Source organism: Dermacentor andersoni, chromosome 7 (assembly GCF_023375885.2).
Source record: "Dermacentor andersoni chromosome 7, qqDerAnde1_hic_scaffold, whole genome shotgun sequence".
Lineage (NCBI taxonomy): Eukaryota > Metazoa > Arthropoda > Arachnida > Ixodida > Ixodidae > Dermacentor > Dermacentor andersoni.
The window spans coordinates 20,012,371-20,037,497 of NC_092820.1; the positions used below are offsets into that span (position 1 = coordinate 20,012,371).

At 45.2% G+C, this 25,127-nt stretch overlaps 1 protein-coding gene and 1 pseudogene across 1 annotated transcript in view; both read left to right on the forward strand.

Annotated features, from left to right (window-relative positions):
* norpA (no receptor potential A) overlaps positions 1–25,127 on the forward strand; it is a 307,805-nt gene that overhangs the window by 77,618 nt on the left and 205,060 nt on the right. Inside the window, exon 8 of the mRNA XM_072289167.1 lies at positions 18,491–18,544. Coding sequence (XP_072145268.1) covers positions 18,491–18,544 — 54 coding nt within the window. The remainder of the gene's footprint in view (positions 1–18,490; positions 18,545–25,127) is intronic.
* On the forward strand, positions 770–6,745 carry LOC140219445 (uncharacterized; annotated as a pseudogene).

Sequence of the window (25,127 nt, forward strand, 5' to 3'; positions counted from 1 at the left end):
CCGTGTCTTACCTGTACTCACGTATGGGGCAGAAACCTGGAGGCTTACGAAAAGGGTTCTACTTAAATTGAGGACGACGCAACGAGCTATGGAAAGAAGAATGATAGGTGTAACGTTAAGGGATAAGAAAAGGGCAGATTGGGTGAGGGAACAAACACGGGTAAATGACATCTTAGTTGAAATCAAGAAAAAGAAATGGGCATGGACCAGACATGTAATGAGGAGGGAAGATAACCGATGGTCATTAAGGGTTACGGACTGGATTCCAAGGGAAAGGAAGCGTAGCAGGGGGCGGTAGAAAGTTAGGTGGGCGGATGAGATTAAGAAGTTTGCAGGGACAACATGGCCACAATTAGTACATGACTGGGGTAGTTGGAGAAGTATGGGAGAGGCCTTTGCCCTGCAGTGGGCGTAACCAGGCTGATGATGATGATGATAAACTAAACGCAGAAAGAGCGCTCGCATCGTTCATGCAAAGCATTATAAATCAAATCTGGCCCTGAAATCGGTGAATTAATTTTCTATTTTCAGATGAACACCTTTTGCCCTGCTCACTGGGACCCAGAGACTCATAAGACGACACAAGTGAAAAACACCTTCCTGATTAGAACTAACAGCCTAGATGAACGTGAACTTAGTCTTCTGGTATTGCGTGCGAAAAGCGACTAGGACACTTTAGAAACAGTATGCACACACCATTATTACGTCTATATTAAGAAGTTCACGACACTATGTGCGTGAAAGATGTGCTCGGACCCTTTCTCCGTCCATGGGTCAAACCGTCGGGGGTACGTGGGTCATATCTCTGGGCCTCGCTACAGCAGTGTCTCTCTTGGGGCTGGTTCCTGGTGAGAGACTCTGTTCACAATGTATAGTCAGGTGTTTCCAAATGCGGGTGCAGTTAGACACAGCCAATAAGAGCTTGGCAGATTGTGAAACAATATGCGAGTCTACATTTGAAGGGTATGCATCCACCTCAACAAACTGTGCTGCACCACGAGATGGACTGGAAGGACCTCGAGCAGAAAACGGAAGTGCCATGAGGAAGAAGCAGCTGTCGCAGGTGGCACCTTGCCCAATGATAATAGTAAGGATGCTCAAGTGCAAGGCATAGCCTATGAATTGGCACCAACCACCGTACTTGTGGAAGACTATAAAAAGCTTCTTGAAGACGTGAGAGATCGATTCGTATGAGAAAGAAAACGGTCGAAAGAAATTTCTCTTCTGGCATTGGCGCCTCATTCATGGTCCCGAAAAAAAGTTGCTGAGTGCTTTGGTGCATCGGAAAGTCAAGTTCGCATTGCTATGAAAATTAGGCAACAGGGAGGAATTTTGGCCTCTCCTACGTCAAAGTGAAGTAGACCACTAGACGAGAGAACAAGAAGCATAATAAAGTTCTATGAGGATGAACATACATCCGTCTATCTTTCAGGCAAGAGAGACGTCGTCCGATGTGAAGCAAAAAAGATTGCTGCAAAGGAATCTTAAGAAAGCGCACGAAGAATGGAAGAAAAGTAACACAGAGCTGAAGTGGGGCTTTTCCAACTTCGCCTACCTGAGGCCACGCCACTGTTTACTTGCCGGTGCTCCGGGAACGCACTCTGTTTGTGTTTGCATTTACCACCAAAATGTAACATTGATGCTGCAGTCCTTGGGCATTTTACAAACAATCGACTCGCTCCTTCAGATGACTGTGTGTGAGATTACGAATGAGTGCTGTATGACCGCTATATGCAGCAATTGCCCAGGAGATTCGTCGCTCAAGTCGCTGATATTGAGCTCTCCTGCACTGAACCGAGATTTGGCAGCAAGTGTTTCTGTCCGTCAGTGGGCTAGTGGAGTGCGCTGCCGATTGGAAACAATCTTGTTTACCCATAATGACTTTGTAGACCGTCTCCTTGAGATGATGTGACTTAAAATTGCATCACTTTGTCAGCAAGCTTCAAGCTCGGCACCTACGCAATTTGACGACCGCTCTCATGCCTGCAGAAGCCATAGTTGTAATGGATTTCTCTGAATACTACAGCTTTCTCATTCAGAGTCCCCCGCAGTCAATATAATGCAGGGTACGCACAGGTCCTTGAAAACCTTGAAAACCCTTGAATTTGAATATTTCGTTTTCAAGGCCCTTGAAAATCCTGTACGTTTTGCTGCTCCTTAAAAATCCTTGAATTCCTAGCGTAGTACATGCAAATGACTATCAATAAAAAAACGCTGTTAAAATATTTGTATTTTCAGTACCGTGCTTCAATATATGTATTTCAGGCGTAAAAAAATCTGTTTGTGCTAATATAACCAATGTTGTGCGACGGTTAGCCACATTGGAGCCACTCGGCTCTGAAACCAACTTGAGCCGATTCAATCCAATCCGATCTTGGCGCTTTGTTATGGTGGTTGACGGCATTGCATTGTGCCGTCGCTTCTGCACCCTACTTGTTGCGGCTGAAACATCTGAATACAAAGCTAATGCCTGGAAAAAGCAAATTTCAAGGCGCGTGGCTTCACAACGAGGCTTACAAAGACTGGATTGCACTAGATACGACGAGTGAGCACTGTCGATATCACCAACATGGGCGAGTCAGCATTAAAGAGCCATATGAAGAGTGCTAAGCATGCTGGCATCATGGAGATTGCAGCCAACAGCTCGGTGCGAAGGTACTTAGTTCCAAGCACGGGGCAATTCATTCATCTCACAAGGTGGCAACGAGGTATTATACCTCGGTGTTTATGGGGCACTCGACATCCGAGGACATCCAAGGAACGCTGCTGACTGCGCTCGAGCCTTTCCCCCTTGAGAAAATTCTTCAGATTTGAATGGATGGTCCCAATGTTAACCTGAAGTTACTCAAGAATTTCCAAGAGCACCTGCATCAAGCATACCAAGTTCGATGTCTGGACATTGGGACTTGTGGCCTCCACACCATGCACAACATCTACAGGGCAGGTGTTACAGCAAGTAAGTGGGGACTTGACTGCTCTCCAGTCTGAGCGCGCTTTTCCATGGTTCTCCTGCAAGAAGGGAGGACTTCTCAGCAGTTACCGGTCAGAAGGCTTTTCCCCTGAACTTTGTTGCCCACCGGTGGTTGGAGAATGTGCCTGGGATAGAGAGAGAATTGCCGTTGTGGTGTGACATTAAGAAGTTTATTGCAGCTGCAAGGAAGAAGGAAGTAAGCCCCCCAAAGTGTGGATCATTTCACAACTTGTGTGAGTTTGCCAGTGATGACTTACTGCTAGCAAAGCTTCAATTTGCACTGGGTGTGGCCATGACCCTCAAGCCATTCCTCACTGAGTACCAAACGGATCAGCCCATGGTGTTCTTTCTTGCAAGGGACTTGGAAACTGTGGTCAGGAAGCTACTAACGAAGTTTCTGAAGTGCTCGGTCTTGTCTTCAGCAGAAGAAGCCACTGGTCTGCTGATGGTGGACATTGAAAGCACCGAGAACCACACTCCACTTGAAAAGGTGGATGTAGGCCATGCCGCTGAACAGACTGTCAGGAAAACTAAAGCAAGCCAAAAGGACGTGTTCCAGTTCCGCATGGAATGCAAATGCTTCTTGATCAGTGTGTTAAAGAAGGTGCTTGAGAGAAGTCCCCTGAGATTCCCAGTCGTGAGGAGTTTGTCCTCTCTGGACCCACGACAAATGTGTACTAAACTAGATGAGTGCCTGGCTGGCTTCAGAAGAGCGTTCGATGCCCTCATTACAGCGAGCAGAATGTCTGAGCACCAGAGAGACACTGTACTGGGGGAGTGCACCGAGTTCCCGCAGGAAGAGATGCATAACCTGTGAATGTTTGAGAAGAATGTAAACACGTTGGACGAGTTCTTGACTGAGCTGATGAAGTTTAATTCATTATATGGGGAACTGTGGAAGGTTGTCAAACTTTTGCTCGTGCTCAACCACGCACAGACCACTGTGGAGCGAGGGTTTAGCGTGAACCACCAGGTTGCTGTAGAAAACCTGAAGGACTTGTCGTACATTTCGCAACGTATTGTGTGCGACGCTGTGGACAAGGCAGGGGGCGTCCTTAAGGTCCCTATTACAAAAGAGCTGAGGACTGCTGTATCAGCTGCCCGGCAGCAGTATGCTGCATATCTGGAAGCAGAAAAAAAAGAAGCAATGTGATGATGTAAGGGAATCAAAGAGGCGCTGCATTGACGAAGAGATCGACGCAATGAAAAAGAAAAAGAAACTCGAGGCGACAATAGCTGACCTCCAGGCTTCAGTGGATACGTATGCCGAAAAGGCAGAAGCAGCTAATGATCTGAAGTATGTGGTCAGATCAAATAGTCTGAGGAAGGCTGCACGAAGCAAGACTGAGGAACTGTGTAGCCTCAACCAGAAGATTCAGGAAAAGCAGCAGGAGCTCCCCTGAAGTTGCCATTAGCACTTTTGCACAATGGATTGCTGTTCGACATTGGTGCAATGCACTGCAGGGTGTTTTTCAAGACGGAACATATATTATGTTGGTTTAGTGCAATACGATCTGTTGCTTGAAATGTTTTTCTTCGACTTTGTTCAGTAATATTATGTTGGTTTAGTGCAATACAAGCTGTTCCTTGAAATGTTTTTTCTTTTCAACTTTGTTCAGTAATATTATGTTGGTTTAGTGCAGTACAAGCTGTTCCTTGAAATGTTTTTACTTTTTCTACTTTATTCAGTAATGTTATGTTGGTTTAGTGCAATACAAGCTGTTCCTTGAAATGTTTTTTCTTTTCGACTTTGTTCAGTAATATTATGTTGGTTTAGTGCAGTACAAGCTGTTCCTTGAAATCTTTTTACTTTTTCTACTTTATTCAGTAATGTTATGTTGGTTTAGTGCAATACAAGCTGTTCCCTGAAATGTTTTTCTTTTTCGAATTTGTTCAGTAATATTATGTTGGTTTAGTGCAATATAAGCTGTTCCTTGAAATGCTTTTTTTTTTTTTTTCGACTTTGTTCAGTAAAATTTGTACCTGATATTGAAAACTGCTGCATGTAGCATTGTGTTAAGTCCTTGAAATTACTCCAACTGGGCCTTGAAATTCCTTAAATATCCTTGAATTTTCCCTTTTATGTCTGTACGAACCCTGATACTGGGACAACTCTCAAGCAACAGTACACTCGATTGTAGTCTACTCTCGCTCTACGGACTCTTCTGATGAACGACATGTTCAGTCGTACGTAGTGATATCCGACTACCTCGACCATACAACTGCCGCTGCTTCGACGTTTCAGCAGGTGCTGATGGATCAACTTAAAGTAGACATGCCGCAGGTAGAACATGTGCACTACTTTTCGGATGGGGCTGCTTCCCAGTACAAGAACAGAAAGAATTTTGCAAACCTGTGCTACCAAAAGGAAGATATTACTTTGGATGCTAAATGGCATTTTTTTGCTGCATCACACGGAAAAAGTGCCTGTGATGGGGTGGGTGGCACCCTGAAACGGTTGGCTGCCAAGGCAAGCCTACAAAGGCCTTTCTCAAGGAAGATTCTGACACTATTTGAGCTGTACGACTGGGCACGTGAAAGCCTTTTACATATAAAACCAATTTGGGTGCTGGAGAGTGCAATATCTAAACGGGAGGTAGAACTGTCGTCCAGGTTCTCGAATGCTATGCGCATTAACGGCACCAGGTCGTTACATTATTTTCAGCCGACGTCACTTTTTCAACTAAAAGTTGCATTCACATCTTCGTCGAAGACAAGAAGTGTTAAAGCTGTTCGACAGCCGGCACCTGCTCAGCTATAAAAGTGATAGGGGCTATGTTCAGGCTAATGTATTCAAACGCGGTTGACATTAAATTTTCGTAGCCATGGAAAGAAAAGTCAGGGATATGGCGTTGGAAATAGCTTGTCTTAGTTTGCATACAATAAAAAAAGCCACAAGCTCCTTGCTGAATAGTTTCTTGGCCTCACTTTGTTGCCAATATGTCTTTGCAGGATGGCTACGCTTCATATATGTACGCTGTTTACGTGATCCACGTACTGAAAATTAAAAAAAAAATCATTTCTTGCGGTTAACATAATACCTTTTTATAACTTCTCACATGCATAGTAGACACATGGGGCTATCTAATGATATAATGCATATATTTTTAGGCCGACCACCAAGGCACCTTTTTTTACCTTGAATATGGAGTTTTTTGCAAAAAAATTGAACTTTACAATTTTTTCCCCTACGAACTGCTAAACCTTCGATACTTTAAATATTTTTCAGCTGTACTATGTTAGCTGGGCTACCAGTATATATGTTATATGTGACTTCCAGCTTTTTCTACGTTCCGAGAAAAAAACTCAAACTTTGCAATTTTTCACGCTTTTGCTTGGGCCAGAACCAATCGAAGTATTCAAATATTTATAAAATTGGCAATTTTTGCAGTCACATCGCATCTTTGGGTTGCCATAAAAGCAATTTGAAGGAGTGGATCATACAGTGTGTCTTTGAGAAAAAATGTTAATTGATGCCGTCTAGCTCAGCTTGGCAGGAAAAACAAATTGTCGTCAAAATTCTATGAAATTTTTGGCAAGGGAAAATAAATGTGGAGGATGAGTTTTGAACTCCAACAAACATGTAGAAATTTTTGCAGCTATATCTGTGATGGTCGAAAAAACTGTTGATTTGGCGTGGAATGACCCTCTTGGCAGTGTTCCTTCTGCGCTTCTTTCCTGCGCGAGTCCATTTGATGTAGTTCCTTGTTTGCCAAATAAAGGAGAGGTGTATTTCACAGGCCTACCTGTGAGATACACCTTATTTCATTTTTCTTTTGCGGGTTTACATGTCTTTATGGTGAATGGTGGGCTTTATTCATATTTGTACTAATAAAGGTACCCCCCTCATTTGCATAGGAAAGTTACCTTGGGTTGGGCCCTCTTCCGAAAAAAGAATACTGGGTACATGCCTGCGTCAGGGCATCTCGCCTTCCTCGTCAGTGCGCACTGGTGATGGCTACAGTTGCAATGGCGGGTTTGGCATTGGCTTCACGTGTAGAGGAAGAAAAGTGATCAGAGTGGTGGAGACCAAGAAGCAGGAACCGTGGGAGGGCACCCGTTGGTGGAAGATTGTGTTGGAAGGGCAGGCTGGAAGAGGGCAGCTTTGGAGGAGCAGCGGCGTCGAAACTGGCAGCGAGGAAATGCGGAGTTGACATGAAGGAGAGCGAGAGGAGTGACTGGCATCTAAACGGCTTGCAGACTGGAGAGCGAATGAGAAGGGGAAGGCCGTGGGCCGCTTTTACAGGGGGGCGGTGCAGAGGTCATGGAAGACTACGAGAGTATCACGCTGGAAAGCGCCTTAAATGCCGTGGCTCAAGTCTGAGGTTGTGTTTGTTGTGTTCGAAAATCTATCAGCCGCTCCTTGTGGATACGCAGCGTGATCGTGAAAACTGAACAGTTTTGCAGTAGGGACTTTCCATGATCACTGGGCAATTTTTTCTCGAATTGTGCAGCCGTGAAGTTTGCAAAACAAAAGTTTTTCGGCGCACCATCGTCAACAGCACTGTGCTAATTCTACGATTGGAGGGTCGGTGTTCGCGTACCGTAACGTCCGTGCCATCGACACATGTCTACAAACCAAATTCAATGATCCTACCACACATTTAGACCGTTTGTCTAAAGTCTGATGGTTTGAATCGAGCATGACCAGCTCGAAAAAATCGACGGAAAACACCAGCTTGCGTTGACCCGTCATGTTGACAGCCTGACTGACAATGCTCAGGTTTTTGATGTTTTCGACAAGTTATTGGTGGATTTGTACCATCGAAAGTGCAATGAAGCTAGGGGCAATGTTTTATTGTGATGCAGGTCAATTATAGCGAGTGGCAAGAATATTTCTAGACTTCCCCAAAGTCGTCTTCCCAATTTGTCAACGTAGCTCCTCGCATCAAACATGACACTTATAATCCAAGGGACACTTCTTTTGTGCTTGTTGGCACGTTTCAGCATCACAAGTGCTCTTTAAGAGTGGTAAAACTTTGCTCATACAGCGCACTTCATGGAATGCTATGGCACAAGTCTACCCGCAGTCTTTTGGCCACTTTTCAGCATTGAAAAGACCGTTGTTTTCATCATCATCATCATCATCATCATCAGCCTAGTTACGCCCACTGCAGGGCAAAGGCCTCTCCCATACTTCTCCAACTACCCCGGTCATGTACTAATTGTGGCCATGTTGTCCCTGCAAACGTCTTAATGTCATCTGCCCACCTAACTCTCTGCCGCCCCCTGCTACGCTTCCCTTCTCTTGGAATCCAGTCCGTAGCTCTTAGTGACCATCGGTTATCTTCCCTCCTCATTACATGTCCGGCCCATGCCCATTTCTTTTTCTTGATTTCAACTAAGATGTCGTTTACCCGCGTTTGTTGCCTCACCCAATCTGCTCTTTTCTTATCCCTTAACGTTACACCCATCATTCTTCTTTCCATAGCTCGTTGCGTCGTTCTCAATTTCAGCAGAACCCTTTTCGTAAGCCTCCAGGTTTCTGCCCCATATGTGAGTACTGGTAACACACAGCTGTTGTACACTTTCCTTTTGAGGGATAGTGGCAACCTACTGTTCATGATTTGAGAATGCCTGCCAAACGCACCCCAACCCATTCTTATTCTTCTGGTTATTTCAGTCTCATGATCCGGATCCGTGGTCACTACCTGCCCTAAGTAGATGTATTCCCTTACCACTTCCAGTGTTTCGCTACCTATCGTAAACTGCTGTTCTCTTCCGAGACTGTTAAACAGTACTTTAGTTTTCTGCAGATTAATTTTCAGACCCACCCTTCTGCTTTGCCTCTCCAGGTCAGTGAGCATGCATTGCAATTGGTCTCCTGAGTTACTAAGCAAGGCAATATCATCAGCGAATCGCAAGTTGCTAAGGTATTCTCCATCAACTTTTATCCCCAATTCTTCCCACTCCAGGCCTCTGAATACCTCCTGTAAACATGCTGTGAATAGCATTGGAGATATCGTATCTCCCTGTCTGACGCCTTTCTTTATAGGGATTTTGTTGCTTTCTTTGTGGAGGACTACGGTGGCTGTGGAGCCGCTATAGATATCTTCCAGTATTTTTACATATGGCTCATCTACACCCTGATTCCGTAATGCCTCCATGACTGCTGAGGTTTCGACTGAATCAAACGCTTTCTCGTAATCAATGAAAGCTATATATAAGGGTTGGTTATATTCTGCACATTTCTCTATCACTTGATTGATAGTGTGAATATGGTCTATTGTTGAGTAGCCTTTACGGAATCCTGCCTGGTCCTTTGGTTGACAGAAGTCTAAGGTGTTCCTGATTCTATTTGCGATTACCTTAGTAAATACTTTGTAGGCAACGGACAGTAAGCTGATCGGTCTATAATTTTTCAAGTCTTTGGCGTCCCCTTTCTTATGGATTAGGATTATGTTAGCGTTCTTCCAAGATTCCGGTACGCTCGAGGTTATGAGGCATTGCGTATACAGGGTGGCCAGTTTCTCTAGAACAATCTGACCACCATCCTTCAACAAATCTGCTGTTACCTGATCCTCCCCAGCTGCCTTCCCCCTTTGCATAGCTCCTAAGGCTTTCTTTACTTCTTCTGGCGTTACCTGTGGGATTTCGAATTCCTCTAGGCTATTCTCTCTTCCACTATCGTCGTGGGTGCCACTGGTACTGTATAAATCTCTATAGAACTCCTCAGCCACTTGAACTATCTCGTCCATATTAGTAACGATATTGCTGGCTTTGTCTCTTAACGCACACATCTGATTCTTGCCTATTCCTAGTTTCTTCTTCACTGTTTTTAGGCTTCCTCCGTTCCTGAGAGCCTGTTCAATTCTATCCATATTATAGTTCCTGATGTCCGCTGTCTTACGCTTGTTGATTAACTTAGAAAGTTCTGCCTGTTCTATTCTAGCTGTAGGATTAGAGGCTTTCATACATTGGCGTTTCTTGATCAGATCTTTCGTCTCCTGCGATAGCTTACTGGTTTCCTGTCTAACGGCGTTACCACCGACTTCTATTGCGCACTCCTTAATGATGCCCATGAGATTGTCGTTCATTGCTTCAACACTAAGGTCCTCTTCCTGAGTTAAAGCCGAATACCTGTTCTGTAGTTTGATCCGGAATTTCTCTAGTTTCCCTCTTACCGCTAACTCATTGATTGGCTTCTTGTGTACCAGTTTCTTTCGTTCCCTCCTCAAGTCTAGGCTAATTCGAGTTCTTACCATCCTGTGGTCACTGCAGCGTACCTTGCCGAGCACGTCTACATCTTGAATGATGCCAGGGTTCGCGCAGAGTATGAAGTCGATTTCATTTCTAGTCTCACCATTCGGGCTCCTCCACGTCCACTTTCGGCTAACCCGCTTGCGGAAAAAGGTATTCATTATACGCATATTATTCTGTTCTGCAAACTCTACTAATAATTCTCCTCTGCTATTCCTAGAGCCTATGCCATATTCCCCCACTGACTTGTCTCCAGCCTGCTTCTTGCCTACCCTGCCATTGAAGTCGCCCATCAGTATAGTGTATTTTGTTTTGACTTTACCCATCGCCGATTCTACGTCTTCATAAAAGCTTTCGACTTCCTGGTCATCATGACTAGATGTAGGAGCGTAGACCTGTACAACCTTCATTTTGTACCTCTTATTAAGTTTCACAACAAGACATGCCACCCTCTCGTTAATGCTATAGAATTCCTGTATGTTACCAGCTATTTCCTTATTAATCAGGAATCCGACTCCTAGTTCTCGTCTCTCCGCTAAGCCCCGGTAACACAGTATATGCCCGCTTTTTAGCACTGTATATGCTTCTTTTGTCCTCCTAACCTCACTGAGCCCTATTATATCCCATTTACTACCCTCTAATTCCTCCGATAACACTGCTAGACTCGCCTCACTAGATAGCGTTCTAACGTTAAACGTTGCCAGGTTCAGATTCCAATGGCGGCCTGTCCGGAGCCAGGTATTCTTAGCACCCTCTGCAGCGTCACAGATCTGACCGCCGCCGTGGTCAGTTGCTTCGCGGCTGCTGGGGACTGAGGGCCGGGGTTCGATTGTTGTATTCATATAGGAGGTTGTGGCCAAGTACTGCACCAGGGTGGCCAATCCTGCTCTGGTGAGAGAGTGCGTTACCGGTTCTGGTCACCGGGATCAGGCCGCACTCCAGGCCTGTTTGTGCAATTTTCTCAACACACGGTTTTTTTTTTTTTTGTATTTTCCGGTGGAGAATAGCGCGGCACCGGGATTTGAATCACGGTCCTCTTGCACTGGAGACGGATACTCTACCGTCCCCGTAGGAGTTAAATTAAAAATTAATTTATGGGGTTTTACGTGACAAAACCACTTTCTGATTATGCACGCCGTAGTGGGGGACTCCGAAAATTTCGACCACCTGGGGTTCTTTAACGTGCACCTTATTCTAAGTACACGGGTGTTTTCGCATTTCGCCCCCATCGAAATGCGGCCGCCGTGGTCGGGGTCCGATCCCGCGACCTCGTGCTCAGCAGTCTAACACCATAACCACTGAGCAACCACGGCGGGTCCCGCAGGAGTTGTACGCCTCATTTAACCTACAGTGGTGCCCTACTTGGTCAGTCAAGGTGGACCAATCTGAGCTCGGTTATACCGCATGGATGGCACTCGGCTAGAGAACCTGGTATTTATGACCTGCACATGTGAGTGTGAGCCCATACATATTTGAAGATATATATCTTTCTTTTTTTTTTTTTTTTGTTTAGGAGGGTTCCCGTACAGTGATAAAATAAAGGAAAAGACATTAAAAGAAAGAAAAAGGGGCGGAAAAAAAAAAAAAAGGAACATAACAGGTGATTTGAACTCGTGACCCTTCGATGTTGCCCGGAAAGATAGCTCAGTCGGTTGGTTCGTCAGGCCCCAGGCTACTTTCAAGCGCCACAGCTCCTGCTCCGAGCCTCACACACAAAAAACTGCAGCGCCGTGGTTTTAAAGCGCACCCGTGGTAGAGAAACGGAATGCGATATAAGCGTGCGTAGCCATGATACGCACACGACAAACTGCCTTAAAATATTTAGACTTGAGGGAAAGCTTCGGTAACAAACGATAGCACAGCAATCAGCACTCGAATATAATTATAACCCTAATAATAATTGTAAATATTCATCTCATCTATTGGATCTAATGCGCGCGCTGTTTCTTTGTCTCTGCGTGTAGTACAGTTAAGAGAGCCAGTTTAAGGGTGGAGAAGAAGAAAGAAGAGAAAAGCAAAAACTGCAGCGCCGTGGTTTTAAAGCGCACCCGTGGTAGAGAAACGGAATGCGATATAAGCTTGCATAGCCATGATACGCACACGACAAACTGCCTTAGAATATTTAGACTTGAGGGAAAGCTTCGTTAGCAAACGATAGCACGGCAATCAGCACTCGAATATAATTATAACCCTAATACTAATTGTAAATATTCATCTCATCTATGGGATCTAATGCGCGCGCTGTTGCTTTGTTCTGTGTGTAGTAGTTAAGAGAGCCAGTTTAAGGGTGGAGAAGAAGGGAGGGAAGGAAAGTCTCTGAAGCAAAATTACAGCGCCGTGGTTTTAAAGCGCATCCCGTGGTAGAGAAACGGAAGGCGATATAAGCGTGCGTAGCCATGATACGCACACGACAAACTGCCTTAGAATATTTAGACTTGAGGGAAAGCTTCGTTAGCAAACGATAGCACGGCAATCAGCACTCGAATATAATTATAACTCTAATAATAATTGTAAATATTCATCTCATCTATTGGATCTAATGCGCGCGCTGTTTCTTTGTCTCTGCGTGTAGTACAGTTAAGAGAGCCAGTTTAAGGGCGGAGAAGAAGAAAGAAGAGAAAAGCAAAAACTGCAGCGCCGTGGTTTTAAAGCGCACCCGTGGTAGAGAAACGGAATGCGATATAAGCGTGCGTAGCCATGATACGCACACGACAAACTGCCTTAGAATATTTAGACTTGAGGGAAAGCTTCGTTAGTAAACGATAGCACGGCAATCAGCACTCGAATATAATTATAACCCTAATACTAATTGTAAATATTCATCTCATCTATGGGATCTAATGCGCGCGCTGTTGCTTTGTCTCTGCGTGTAGTAGTTGAGAGAGCCAGTTTAAGGGCGGAGTAGTTGGAAGGCATACTTTCTAGGAAAAATGGCCGCTCAAGGAGAAGAGCGAACTCGAGCGGCTTTAGAGGCTAGGAAAACTGCCTTAAAATATTTAGACTTGAGGGAAAGCTTCGTTAACAAACTATAACACGGCAATCAGCACTCGAATACGACGAGAGAAATTACTGAGACGTGGAAAATTCCCTTGAAAAAAAATCTGGTTTGCTAGACAAATGCTTGTATGTATTGAACCTCTTAAAAGATGAGGGGTGAAATATGCGCTCACCGAGAGGGCATCTTCAGCACGAGACATCCACAAGGCACCTTACAGAGATGAGGAGAGCTTCGCGGCCGGAACGAAGCCTCCCTTCTCCGCCGGCCAAGAGGGGGAAACGCGCTTTCCGATCGCTCAAGGTTGCGCGGACAAAGCATAACTCTAGCGTCTAGGAAAAGCTTAACCAGGTGCGATGGCGGCACGCATAGCGTGGGAAGCTAGCCGCCAGAATAACTATACCAAGGACTGCTGCTGATGAGGGCGAAATACCTTCGTGTAATTATAATAACCCTAATAGGACTACTTTCGAAAAAAAAAGGAAACGGCCCAGAGGGCTATACTACGAGAGCTATGACTGATAGTTTTCTCTCTATATATATATATATATTCATCTCATCTATGGGATCGAATGCGCGCGCTGTTTCTTTGTCCCTGCATGTAGTACAGTTAAGAGAGCCAGTTTAAGGGCGGAGAAAAAGAAAGAAGAGAAAAGCAAAAAACTGCAGCGCCGTGGTTTTAAAGCGCACCCGTGGTAGAGAAACGGAATGCGATATAAGCGTGCGTAGCCATGATACGCACACGACAAACTGCCTTAAAATATTGAGACTTGAGGGAAAGCTTCGGTAACAAACGATAGCACAGCAATCAGCACTCGAATATAATTATAACCCTAATACTAATTGTAAATATTCATCTCATCTATGGGATCTAATGCGCGCGCTGTTGCTTTGTTCTGTGTGTAGTAGTTAAGAGAGCCAGTTTAAGGGTGGAGAAGAAGGGAGGGAAGGAAAGTCTCTGAAGCAAAATTACAGCGCCGTGGTTTTAAAGCACATCCCGTGGTAGAGAAACGGAAGGCGATATAAGCGTGCGTAGCCATGATACGCACACGACAAACTGCCTTAGAATATTTAGACTTGAGGGAAAGCTTCGTTAGCAAACGATAGCACGGCAATCAGCACTCGAATGTAATTATAACTCTAATAATAATTGTAAATATTCATCTCATCTATTGGATCTAATGCGCGCGCTGTTTCTTTGTCTCTGCGTGTAGTACAGTTAAGAGAGCCAGTTTAAGGGCGGAGAAGAAGAAAGAAGAGAAAAGCAAAAACTGCAGCGCCGTGGTTTTAAAGCGCACCCGTGGTAGAGAAACGGAATGCGATATAAGCGTGCGTAGCCATGATACGCACACGACAAACTGCCTTAGAATATTTAGACTTGAGGGAAAGCTTCGTTAGCAAACGATAGCACGGCAATCAGCACTCGAATATAATTATAACCCTAATACTAATTGTAAATATTCATCTCATCTATGGGATCTAATGCGCGCGCTGTTGCTTTGTCTCTGCGTGTAGTAGTTGAGAGAGCCAGTTTAAGGGCGGAGTAGTTGGAAGGCATACTTTCTAGGAAAAATGGCCGCTCAAGGAGAAGAGCGAACTCGAGCGGCTTTAGAGGCTAGGAAAACTGCCTTAAAATATTTAGACTTGAGGGAAAGCTTCGTTAACAAACTATAACACGGCAATCAGCACTCGAATATGACGAGAGAAATTACTGAGACGTGGAAAATTCCCTTGAAAAAAAAATCTGGTTTGCTAGACAAATGCTTGTATGTATTGAACCTCTTAAAAGATGAGGGGTGAAATATGCGCTCACCGAGAGGGCATCTTCAGCACGAGACATCCACAAGGCACCTTACAGCATCGCAAAGTGCCAGGAAAACATTATTTTCGTGTGGATTCTATCATGGGGAACACCAGCGATGCGATTGCAACTGAGATTAACGGTTCAGAGGCATGTTGCACCACGGAGTTTGACAGCTTCTGTTCGCTCTGCAGTAAACAGCTAGGAGCACTCAGCAATCGCTTGGTGCCCGTTACCAGGCGGTCATTGGTTGTGGGCTTGGTACTTTTGTGACCTGTTCTGTGCCTTCATGAGACTTCCTCACTGCAGTGTTTTGACAGCGACTTTCTGCGGTCATCGAGTGAGACGTGTTCATGTTTGCTTGTGCGTGCATGACACCATGCTTGTTAATTCACAACTCGTTAATACGAAATTTCGGATAATTCGAAGTAGCCGCTGTGGTCTGTCTAGCAGTGTACTGAAAGCAATATGTAACACATCCCGCTAATTCACATTGAAATCTGCACCACCACCGCTTATTCGAACTCCACGCGATTGTGGATGGGCAGAGTGCTAGTGTGAGGGAGCTCGCTGGCATTGCCACGTGGGTCGCGCAGCTTTGCTTTTTCCATCCGCGGTCTTTTGTTTAGGCCTGACTGGAGGGAGACGTGTTTGCACCTGGCCAGGCATGGCCAGAGCTTCTGTTGCATGTAACTTCTCTCCCGTGAGGTTCCGTATTACGCTCAAGGGCGATAAAATCGTCGCTGTGCACCATATGCTGTATGTGCGAGCGAAAGCATGCGAGGGTGTGCTGGCCAACGCAGCTCAATGTCACGTGCGCGAACGAGGAGGGCGGGGCGGATGCGTGCCCTTTCTTTTCGCGCGAGAGGCACCAGGGTGAGGTGGAAGGAGGACGTTCTTCTCAGGCAACTGCTGCTTACGGCACAGCCATGCAGGTGCGGTATCTTGAAATCAGTCTGCGACGTGACCAAAGTGCCCGCCCGTGTGGGCCTCATTTTCAAAGCAATCTGCGATGTTTGCAGCGTGTGTGTAGTGCCGGTAGCTTCGTATGCAATGTGCTTTCTACATTACGCTCGTGTTGAAGCGAGAGCTGTACGAAGGTCACTTCGCTCGCTGCTACTGCCACGATTCCTTACTCCAGCATTTTTCAACGAGCTTCAGCTGTCATCAAGCGACAGGTGTTCATGTTTACCTGTGCGCACATGACACCGTACTTGGTAACAAAATTAGTAAGCAAATGTATACAAATTTATTTGGCCGATAAAACTACTATCTTTACTTCGTATAGCTATCTACTAATTTGCTATCGCAATCGATGCTTCACTTTCCAGGTGAAACAGCGAAATTTTTTTTCTGCGCAATGGTCAGCGGGACGAGTGCGTGGATGGAGCAAGAGCCATCTCGACGTCAGGCACGTCGGATCGCATTGCCCGCATCCGGTTACGTTGGCTGCGCCAGTGCTTCAAAGTATAGACGTTGTTCATGCCAACGTGACGTAGCATGTGTGCACGCGTGCTCACGCCACGTCGGACTATATACACGCCTTAACTGAACAATTTTTTTCTCTGACTTTCATTAGTTCGAATTTTGTATAATTCGAATTTTTGTAGCATACCCGCGGAATTCGAATGAACAAGCTTTTACTGTAAGTTATTTAGTATGCCTATGTTTACAAGTTCATATTGCTGATAAAACTACTATCCTTACTTCATATAGCTGTCCACTAGTTTGCTATTGCAGTCGATGCTTTGCCTTTTGGGCGAAACTGCAACTTTTTTATTTCCAAATGACAAATGTAGGGCACTTGTCGCTCCTGTCCATATTGGTGCGCAAAAATACAGAAGCACAGCTTGCTGTTTTTGCCGCCTTTACACGTGTCTCTTTTGAGTGCATGCGTCTTGGACGACAACATCTGAAAGAACAGTCCTGTTTCATCACAGTTATATATGTCGGTGTAAACATAGTTGCCAAGGAGTCGGGGCAGCATTTCCTCCACCCACTTCTGCTTCGTCTCCATGTCAAGTGAAGCTTCTTCGCCTTTGTAAACAATGCCGTTCCTCTCCTTGAAGAGGTGTACTTAGCCGCCACCTGGCTGGAAGTTCACATTGTTGATGAGTAAGGCAAACTGCTTAACTTTTGTGGCCAGAATTGGCCCGGTGATTGACAAGTTCATGGCATGGGCATCAAGAAATCACTTGTAGAGGGCTTCCACCTCCTTATAGGAACTTCGTAGAATGTGTTTGCGTCCATTGTCTACCGACCAGTTTTATTTGTTGAACTTCTCTGCAGAGCGAACTACACTGTCAGTTACGATAATCTGTACTTCTTTACCAAGTCATATTTGTTTACCGTCCTTCACGATACTGCATTTCATTGACAACCTATATCAGTACATTTTCTCTTCACCGGCAACGGCATTGCTGATGATCAGTGGGCAAATCGGACATCTTCCATTTTGGCGGCAAGTCAAACGAGGCGGAGAAACCATGTGGCCAGGAACGACTTCGATGCAACCAACAAAGATGTGCACGAGGGACTTTCAGAGAGTGGCATGGCATAGAGCTATGGCCGCAGCCCATTCATGTTCAGAGGAGTGGAAAGGCAATGGGAGAGAGGCGTACAAGGCGGGTGAAGCGTATGAGTGCATGGCCATTGGGGCGGTAGGCAAGGGTGCGGTGGCTCAAATTCCTCTTTTTCTTTTCACGGATTTCTCATTCCATTACCTTACAGCACAGGCACCCACTAGCCAGGCTTCATTGTTATAGCCGATAATGCGACATAGGGGCTTTGTAATTTCACCATAGAAAACATGCAAATGTTGATGGTGCAGCAGCTTCTCATTGTTAGAAGCGATATATCTTTAGAAACAGTACCGTTATACGTGTGTTTGACTGTACTCAGACTGGTTGGTTATTAGCAACTAGAAGTGACACCACTAAAACAGGACAGCAGCTAGAACAACTGGACGATAAACACCATGTTACTCTTGTTGTCATCTTGTCGGCAGCATCCTGTTGGAAGCATGATGTCCCATCAGATTTGCTATCGCCTCGTTTCAGGTTAATTTTCTATTTGCTACTTGTATTATTTACATACGATTTCATTCTTCAGTGTAGGTGATAACATCCACTTTCCGTGAAATCAAGTTATACTGTACTGCTGTTTGCCATGCTTCTGAATTCTCCACGAACAAGATGTCTTTGCTCAAGTGTACTGACTGTTAATTTTGCTGATGATTTATTAATACACATATCTGCATCTCACCTTCAGGGCAGAAAATACAGCCTGATGATGCTACTTTCTGGCAATGATTTATTTGTGAACTGTGGGGTGGCACACAGCCTCCCTTTTATTGTTTTATTCTCTGTTGAGAACTTTACTCAACTGTTCTGTCCATTGTAAAAAGCGCACCAGCAGAGGAAGGAAGGCCAGAAGAAGCTGGTGTGCCGCCCTCCGCCTACTGGTGCACTATTTTTTACCATGGATTACAAACTAGCCCAGTCACGTGCCTTCTTCTGTGCAGTTGGATCAAGCTAGGATTCCTGGTGGATCCAGATGGAAAATTACCAGTCCGAAGGTGGGTCCCACTTTTGGAGCTCTCCCATGTCTCGTGTGCATGCTTCTTTGCAAGACCGGCCAGGTTTGCACATGCACCTGTATTATGACAGGTATGTCAGCTAGTGCAAGGTCTTAGTGTGCAAGGTCTTAGTGATCGAAGTAAAGGTCGTAGACATTTATTAAACCGTGTAGTCGAGGCTGTCTTATGCACCAGAAAGGACGTAAACTGGTATCGAATTGGGACAAGGATATATGAAAACGGGGGAGACCAACTGGCCCAGCAAACTGCTCTCCTAAATTCCAAGTTCACCGCAATTCAAGGCGTGTTGTGCGGTGAAGCATACTAAGATTGGAAAGGGGCTGATGTCGCGGAACAGAGTATGCGTTCCTTAACCCCGTGAGGGTCAATTTTTTTCAATAAATGCAACACTCCAGGGTTAATATCTTTATTTCAGATCTATAGTCCTCAGAGTGACCTATCTTGAAGAAAATTTACTCTAATTTTTTTAAATGACCGTAAAGGGATAAAAATATATTTTCCGTAGGTAAACAATTCAAGGAGTCTACCAACAGGAAAAACCGGGAATTCTCAGGAATCTTGCATAGTCCGGAAATACTTAGAGAAAACTCAGTGAATTTGTGCTTATATCAGGGAGAATTAGCTGTAATTTCATTGAAAGGGAATCAAAGTCGCGCTAATGCTGGCTCGAATAACAGGAATCGCAACCAATCGTCTTTGATGCCATGTCATCGGCTGGAAGAGTTGCCAGTGTAGTCAATGACCAATTTTCCGCAGACCAGACTTTTGTTACATGCCCGATAATTCGAACGGCTTCGCGGCACTACCATGTACCCCATGGTATTGAGTCAATGTGTAAAAACCAGGGTGTCTACCAACAGGGGAAACCGGGAATACTCAGAGATATTGAATAGTCTGGAAATACTCGGGGAAAACTCAGGGAATTTATGCTTCTATCAGGGAAAATTAGCTGTAATTTTATTGAAAAGGAACGAAAGTCGCGGTAATGCTGGCTCGAGTAACAAAGAGGAATCGTAATGAATCTACTTTGACGCCGTGTCGTCGGCTGGAGGACGTGCCAGTGTACAGTCAACGACAGACTTTCCGGACGCCCGATAATTCTGAGAGTTTTGCGGCACCACCCCCTAGAGTCAACGTCGGAAATTTTGGACGCCAGAACTCTTTGTCATCCGATTTTCCAGACTTTTTGCCGTAACAGCAGATCCAAAATGGCATTAATCAAACAAAGCCTCCACCACCGCCATTTTGATTACCTCGCCGCCTTGAACGGCGCTCTCGCACGCAGATCCGCTTGCAGCCGTAGCCACCATCGTGGCAGCGCTAGGCCCAGCTACTTCGACGTTCGCTGTTAAGCTTCTTGCCGTTCGGTGCCGTGTTTTTAATTGAAAGAATTCGCCACTGTCCTCAATGCGACTCCGCCTTTGTGGTCCTCGCTATTAGCTTCGAAGCTTGGAAAGCACGACGCGTTGCATAAGACAGGTTCCTGAAAGTTTTCTTCGCCTTAGTAAAGTAGTGTTATGTAGTGAAGCATACGCAAAAGTATTGCAGTGAAGCATAACAAGCGTCGGAAGGGGCAATTGTCACGGGGCGCAGTATACATTCCTTAATTATACACGCGTACACTCGCCATATCCTTCTCAGTACGAGTATTCATATGCCTAATAAGTGTACTGGCATGCATTCAGAGCTTTTTGGCATGTGCTTCTGGCGATTTGAGCCCTTAAAGGGACCCTGAAACAATAGAGTAGGGCCTGCTGATCATTAATTGACGCATCTAAGTGCTCGACATAAAGCGTGTAGCTCATTATAAGGTTTTAAAAATCTACATCGCTGCTGATCGCAGCACACTGCTCGGTGGAATTTTCAGTTGCCTCTACCCCATACGGCGTAAATCACTTAATTGATGTCAGCAGGGCAAGCTATCCGATTGGCTGCCCAGGGTGCATTGTTGATAATTTTTCCATCTTTATTGGGAACAAATGATGTCCATAATAGTTGCAAAGCTAATTTGTTTCTATAAAAAGAAAGTAACAGAAAGAGAATGCACGAGAACAATTTCTCACTACACCTAAGCACTTTTGGCACACAGCAAGCGTCGTCTGCTTGTGTTACAACATGCTCCATTTTGACGAGAGCTCCACTGTCAGTCGGTCTCAGTCTTTTCGCAATCACTATGATTCGCTTTGTTGCACTGTGAACTGTGAACATAGCAACTGGCAATATGTCAAGTTGGGACATCGTGTCCCTCTGCAAAGCAGCAGACGAGCGGACTGGCTGCAGCGCATCGAACTGCCGCTATCCGATCGGCGCCAGGATTTGCGTGTTTGCGGCCATCACTTTACACCAGAAGATTACTAACACAATAGTGTTTTGTAAGTTCGGTATTGGGGTAAATGCAAGCGCAAGGGGACAGGGCCTGGCCATTTGACCGTGTCGTTTCACGGGATGAACGGAAGCACAAATGTGAATGGTCTGCACAGTGCAGCCACCTGGTGGCAGAGAGCTCAACCACACACAGTAGCAGCAATGAAATGTATTCTTTGCAGCTGGTGCAAATATTATGCAGGAGCGTAATCGAAAAGACGTTTTTGTAAATGTTTAAAATGTTTTTCACTTGGTTAGAGCAATATTAGTGCTTTGTTTGGCTGGTTAAGCTCTGCAACAGGTGGCTGGACCGTGCAGACCGTTCGGGCCGCTCATGCGCTGTGACATACGCATGCTGCTTCGATAGGTCTCGCTTGGGGTCGACTGCTGAGAGTTTGGAGAGGCTTCGCACGCTTGCTTCTAGAGAACCACAAGTCGACGACATGACGTGACATCATGACGCAGAGCCAGTGAAGGTGGAGCTTAGCCCCGATCACTCAGCGAACGAGTTGAGGAGAAAATGCATGACTATGGAGGAGGGTAACTTGTAATCGTCTGTAGCTCTTTAATATGAGATGTTTCACAAATTCTGGCGCTGTACCCCACGCGTCTACAAAATTTGTTCAAACCGTTTCAGGGCAAAAAGACATGCATTTCTTTGGTCAAACTGTCCGGTTTTCTTTTTTTTATGTTTTCGCAGCCCCTAGGGAGTACTAAAAATCGTATGTTCACTGTACAACTGACCATGAGGATGGTTCAAATGGTTCGTGAAGCGAACATGCGTCGGAAGGAGGATGAGAACAGAAAGGACTGGTGCATTGAGAAATGAACGGGAAAGGAGGCGTGCCATCGTTTCTTTGAAGAAGCTTGAGATAAAAAAAAAAGTGTGTTGGCTGACGCCAAGATGCAGGTGTCCCTCATTCAAACCAAAATAAACTCTTTCAAGCAACGAAACGCAACATTGAGGCATGGTGCGCAGGCTGAGAGTATGTCTGGACAGCTTTTGAGAGAGAATCTCACTTGTGACAAAGTTTGGACATCATACCGATGAGCTTGTAATCAATTGATAGAAATAGCTCTCATTCGAAAATATTTGCTTCTGTATGCATCTCCTTTTTATCTGTATTTGAGAACGGTTGAATTGATTTGCACTTGGTTTTACCTTTTTTTTTTTAATGTATTTTATTTCCTGAGCATTCCACTAGCCCCCCTTTTCTGTTTTCTTATTGAATAAAATAAGCACTACTCCTTATTACAAAAACTGAGTCGCTTTTTTATTTTTTAACATGCTTATAGAGAGTGACAGCATTGGGCGACATGGTGTCCAGCCCCCCTTGACATAAAACAAAGTTCTGTGTCACTCAGGGAATATTGCAAAGCCACTCAGGGAAAACCTGGAGAACTCGTGGAATTTGGAAATGTCAACTTGGTAGACACCCTGAAAAACACTAGGCCAGGTCAGGTCAGCTTCGATGTTTGCTAATAAGCTTGCCGTTCTGTGCCGTGTTTATCATTGAAAGAATTCGCTGCTGTCAGCAAACCGATTTCGCCTTTGTAATCCTCACAATTGACTTCGAAGTTTGGAAAACACGGCGCGTTGCATAATGCCTGGTCCCGAAAGTCAGCTTCACCTCGCGCAAAGTATTGCGGGGAAAGTTTACGAGCGTGGGAAGAACAATTGTCAAGGGAAACAGTATGTATTCCTTAAAGATACACGTGTGCACCCGCCATCTCTTGTCACAGTACGAGCACCGATATGCCTAATAAGTGTACTGGCAGCCCTTCAGAGCTTTTTCTGATGTGCCTGTAGTGATTTGAGCCCTTATGAGCAGTAAAATACATGTATTCATTTTTTGGGTTGCCTAATTTTTTGGACATTTTCGCGGCCCCTAGGGAGTTTGAAAAATTGAACATTGAGTGTACCACTGACCAAGAGGATGCTTCAAATGGTCCATGGGACGAACGCGCAGCGGAGGGGAACGAGAACAGAAAATGCCTATACATTGAGGAATGAACGGGAAAGGAAGTGTGCTACTGCTTCTTTGAAGGAGTTTGAGCTAAAAAAAAAAGAAACGTGTTGGCTGATGCCGAGATGCAGGTGTCTCTCATTAAAAGCAAAATAAACTATTTAAAGCAGTGAAACGCAACACTGAGGCATTATGTGAGGGGTGAGAGATGTCAGGGCAGTTGAGATTGACTTTCCAGCTGCTCAGAGAAAATCTCACTAGTGACAAAGTCCGGGCCTCATACTAATGAGCTTGCTATCAGTTGATAGAAATAGCTCATATTCGAAAATACAGTCGATCCCGGGTATATCGAACTCGAAGGGGATCACGAAATAGTTTGATATATCGATAATTAGAAATATAAAATATGCATGTCAAAAGCTTCTCTAACAACTCCACACATCTCAAGGCAGTTTCCCTATGTCGTGACTAACGGGAACTTACCGAGCTTTACCTCCAAGGCGCGTGAAAAAACAAAAACACAATGCAATGACCAGAGCACTTTATTTCAGAAGAAAAAGAACTATGACCTTTGCTTGCTTTTTCTTCTACACCATCAAGTTCATTAAGCTGTCCTCAAGCTTGTTGACAGTGTCCAAATGACAAAGGCCAGCTCCTTCCATTGTGTCACAACAGCGGCAAATGACGCTGAAAGCTGATGCAAGTTCAGCTGCAGTGCATGGTGATTGGTCCTCTTCGCCAGAACCTTCGCCGTTGCTCGAGTCTGCGTCCTCGTCACCCATGATGTCAGCCACAATCTCCCCATCAGCGCGATCCGCTACAGCTTGCACGCCGTCGTCGGCGCTGACGAAATCGCGTGCTGTAACGCCGCCTGGGATGGTACCTGGGAATGCAGAGAGCTCGCGAAATTCGCTGTCCAGGCATCCAGCGTCATCGTCTTCACTGTCAAGACATCCATCGTCTGCAGCTACCACAAAGCCTGCTTTGCGGAAGCAGTTCACAATTCACAAAAGATGGGACGCTTACATGACACGCTCCAGGGTGACTCGACTGCACTGCCTTCAGCTTAACATCAGCTTTGTTCTTGAGGATCGTACTCAGGTGTTGCGTGGAATTCCGAACGCTGCCGTGGCCGACGTTTTCTCGCCAGCATCCACCAGTCGAATGATGTCCGCCTTTGTTGAAAAATCCAAATTGTTGCGTTTTTTCGCAGCCATGGTCAGGAACATGTGCAAAAGCGGAAAGAAAAATGCACTGCACCACATGAGTCTCAAGCCTTCGCGTTGGCCTCGTGAATAAAAGGAACAAAGCGAATCGAAAGACGCACCACTCCGCGTCTCCGCACTACCACCAGCCCAAGCTGCACTAACCTCGTTCGTCTCACTGTGCCAGCTGTGTCAGCCAACCAAAACACAGGAAACTAGTGCCTGCGGTCAGCATGGTTTCTCCCTCCCGCTTCCCTTTCACACCAAATCGCACTCCAAGTGCTCCACGTCACGTGCCTTTTACCCACACGCCCCTTTCTCAGAGTTCGGCGCGGCGCGCGTGAGATCGCGGGAACATCGCGAGAGCTTCGCGAGAAGCGCACTTGTGGGAGTGGGATGCGATGGGAGAAGCGCACTTGCAGGGGTGCAGTATAGTGGGAGAAGTGCTATTGCCGGGGCGCAGCTCAGCGTGGAGTTCGATACATCGATATGCCACGGGAGTTCTATATACGCAAACAATACCGCTATACTTTTGCATGGAATTCCCAAAGGTATTTTTCAACTGTTCGATATAGGCAATAATTCGATATATCCGGGATCGACTATTTGTTCAGTATGTATCTCTTTTTTATTCATATTTGAATATGTTTGACTCAATTTGCATGGGCTTTACCATTTTTTTTGAAGATATTTTATTCACTGCATTTTACTAACGCCCCCCTTCTGTTTTCTTTTTGAATAAAATGAACACTACTCTTCACTATTCAAATTGGATTAAGTCGTTTTTCTTATTTTTAACATGCTTACTAGAGAGTGACAGCATCGGGCGACATGGTTTCAGTCCATCTTGACATAAAACAAGTTCTGTGTCACTCAGGAAATTTCACAACGGCATTCAGAGAAAACCTGGAAAACTCAAGGGAATTTGGAAATGTCAGCTTGGTAGACACCCTGGAACATGCATTGTTTATTCATGAGTACAGATGGGCTTGCATAAATACTTCATCACCAGCCTATTTTATGTCC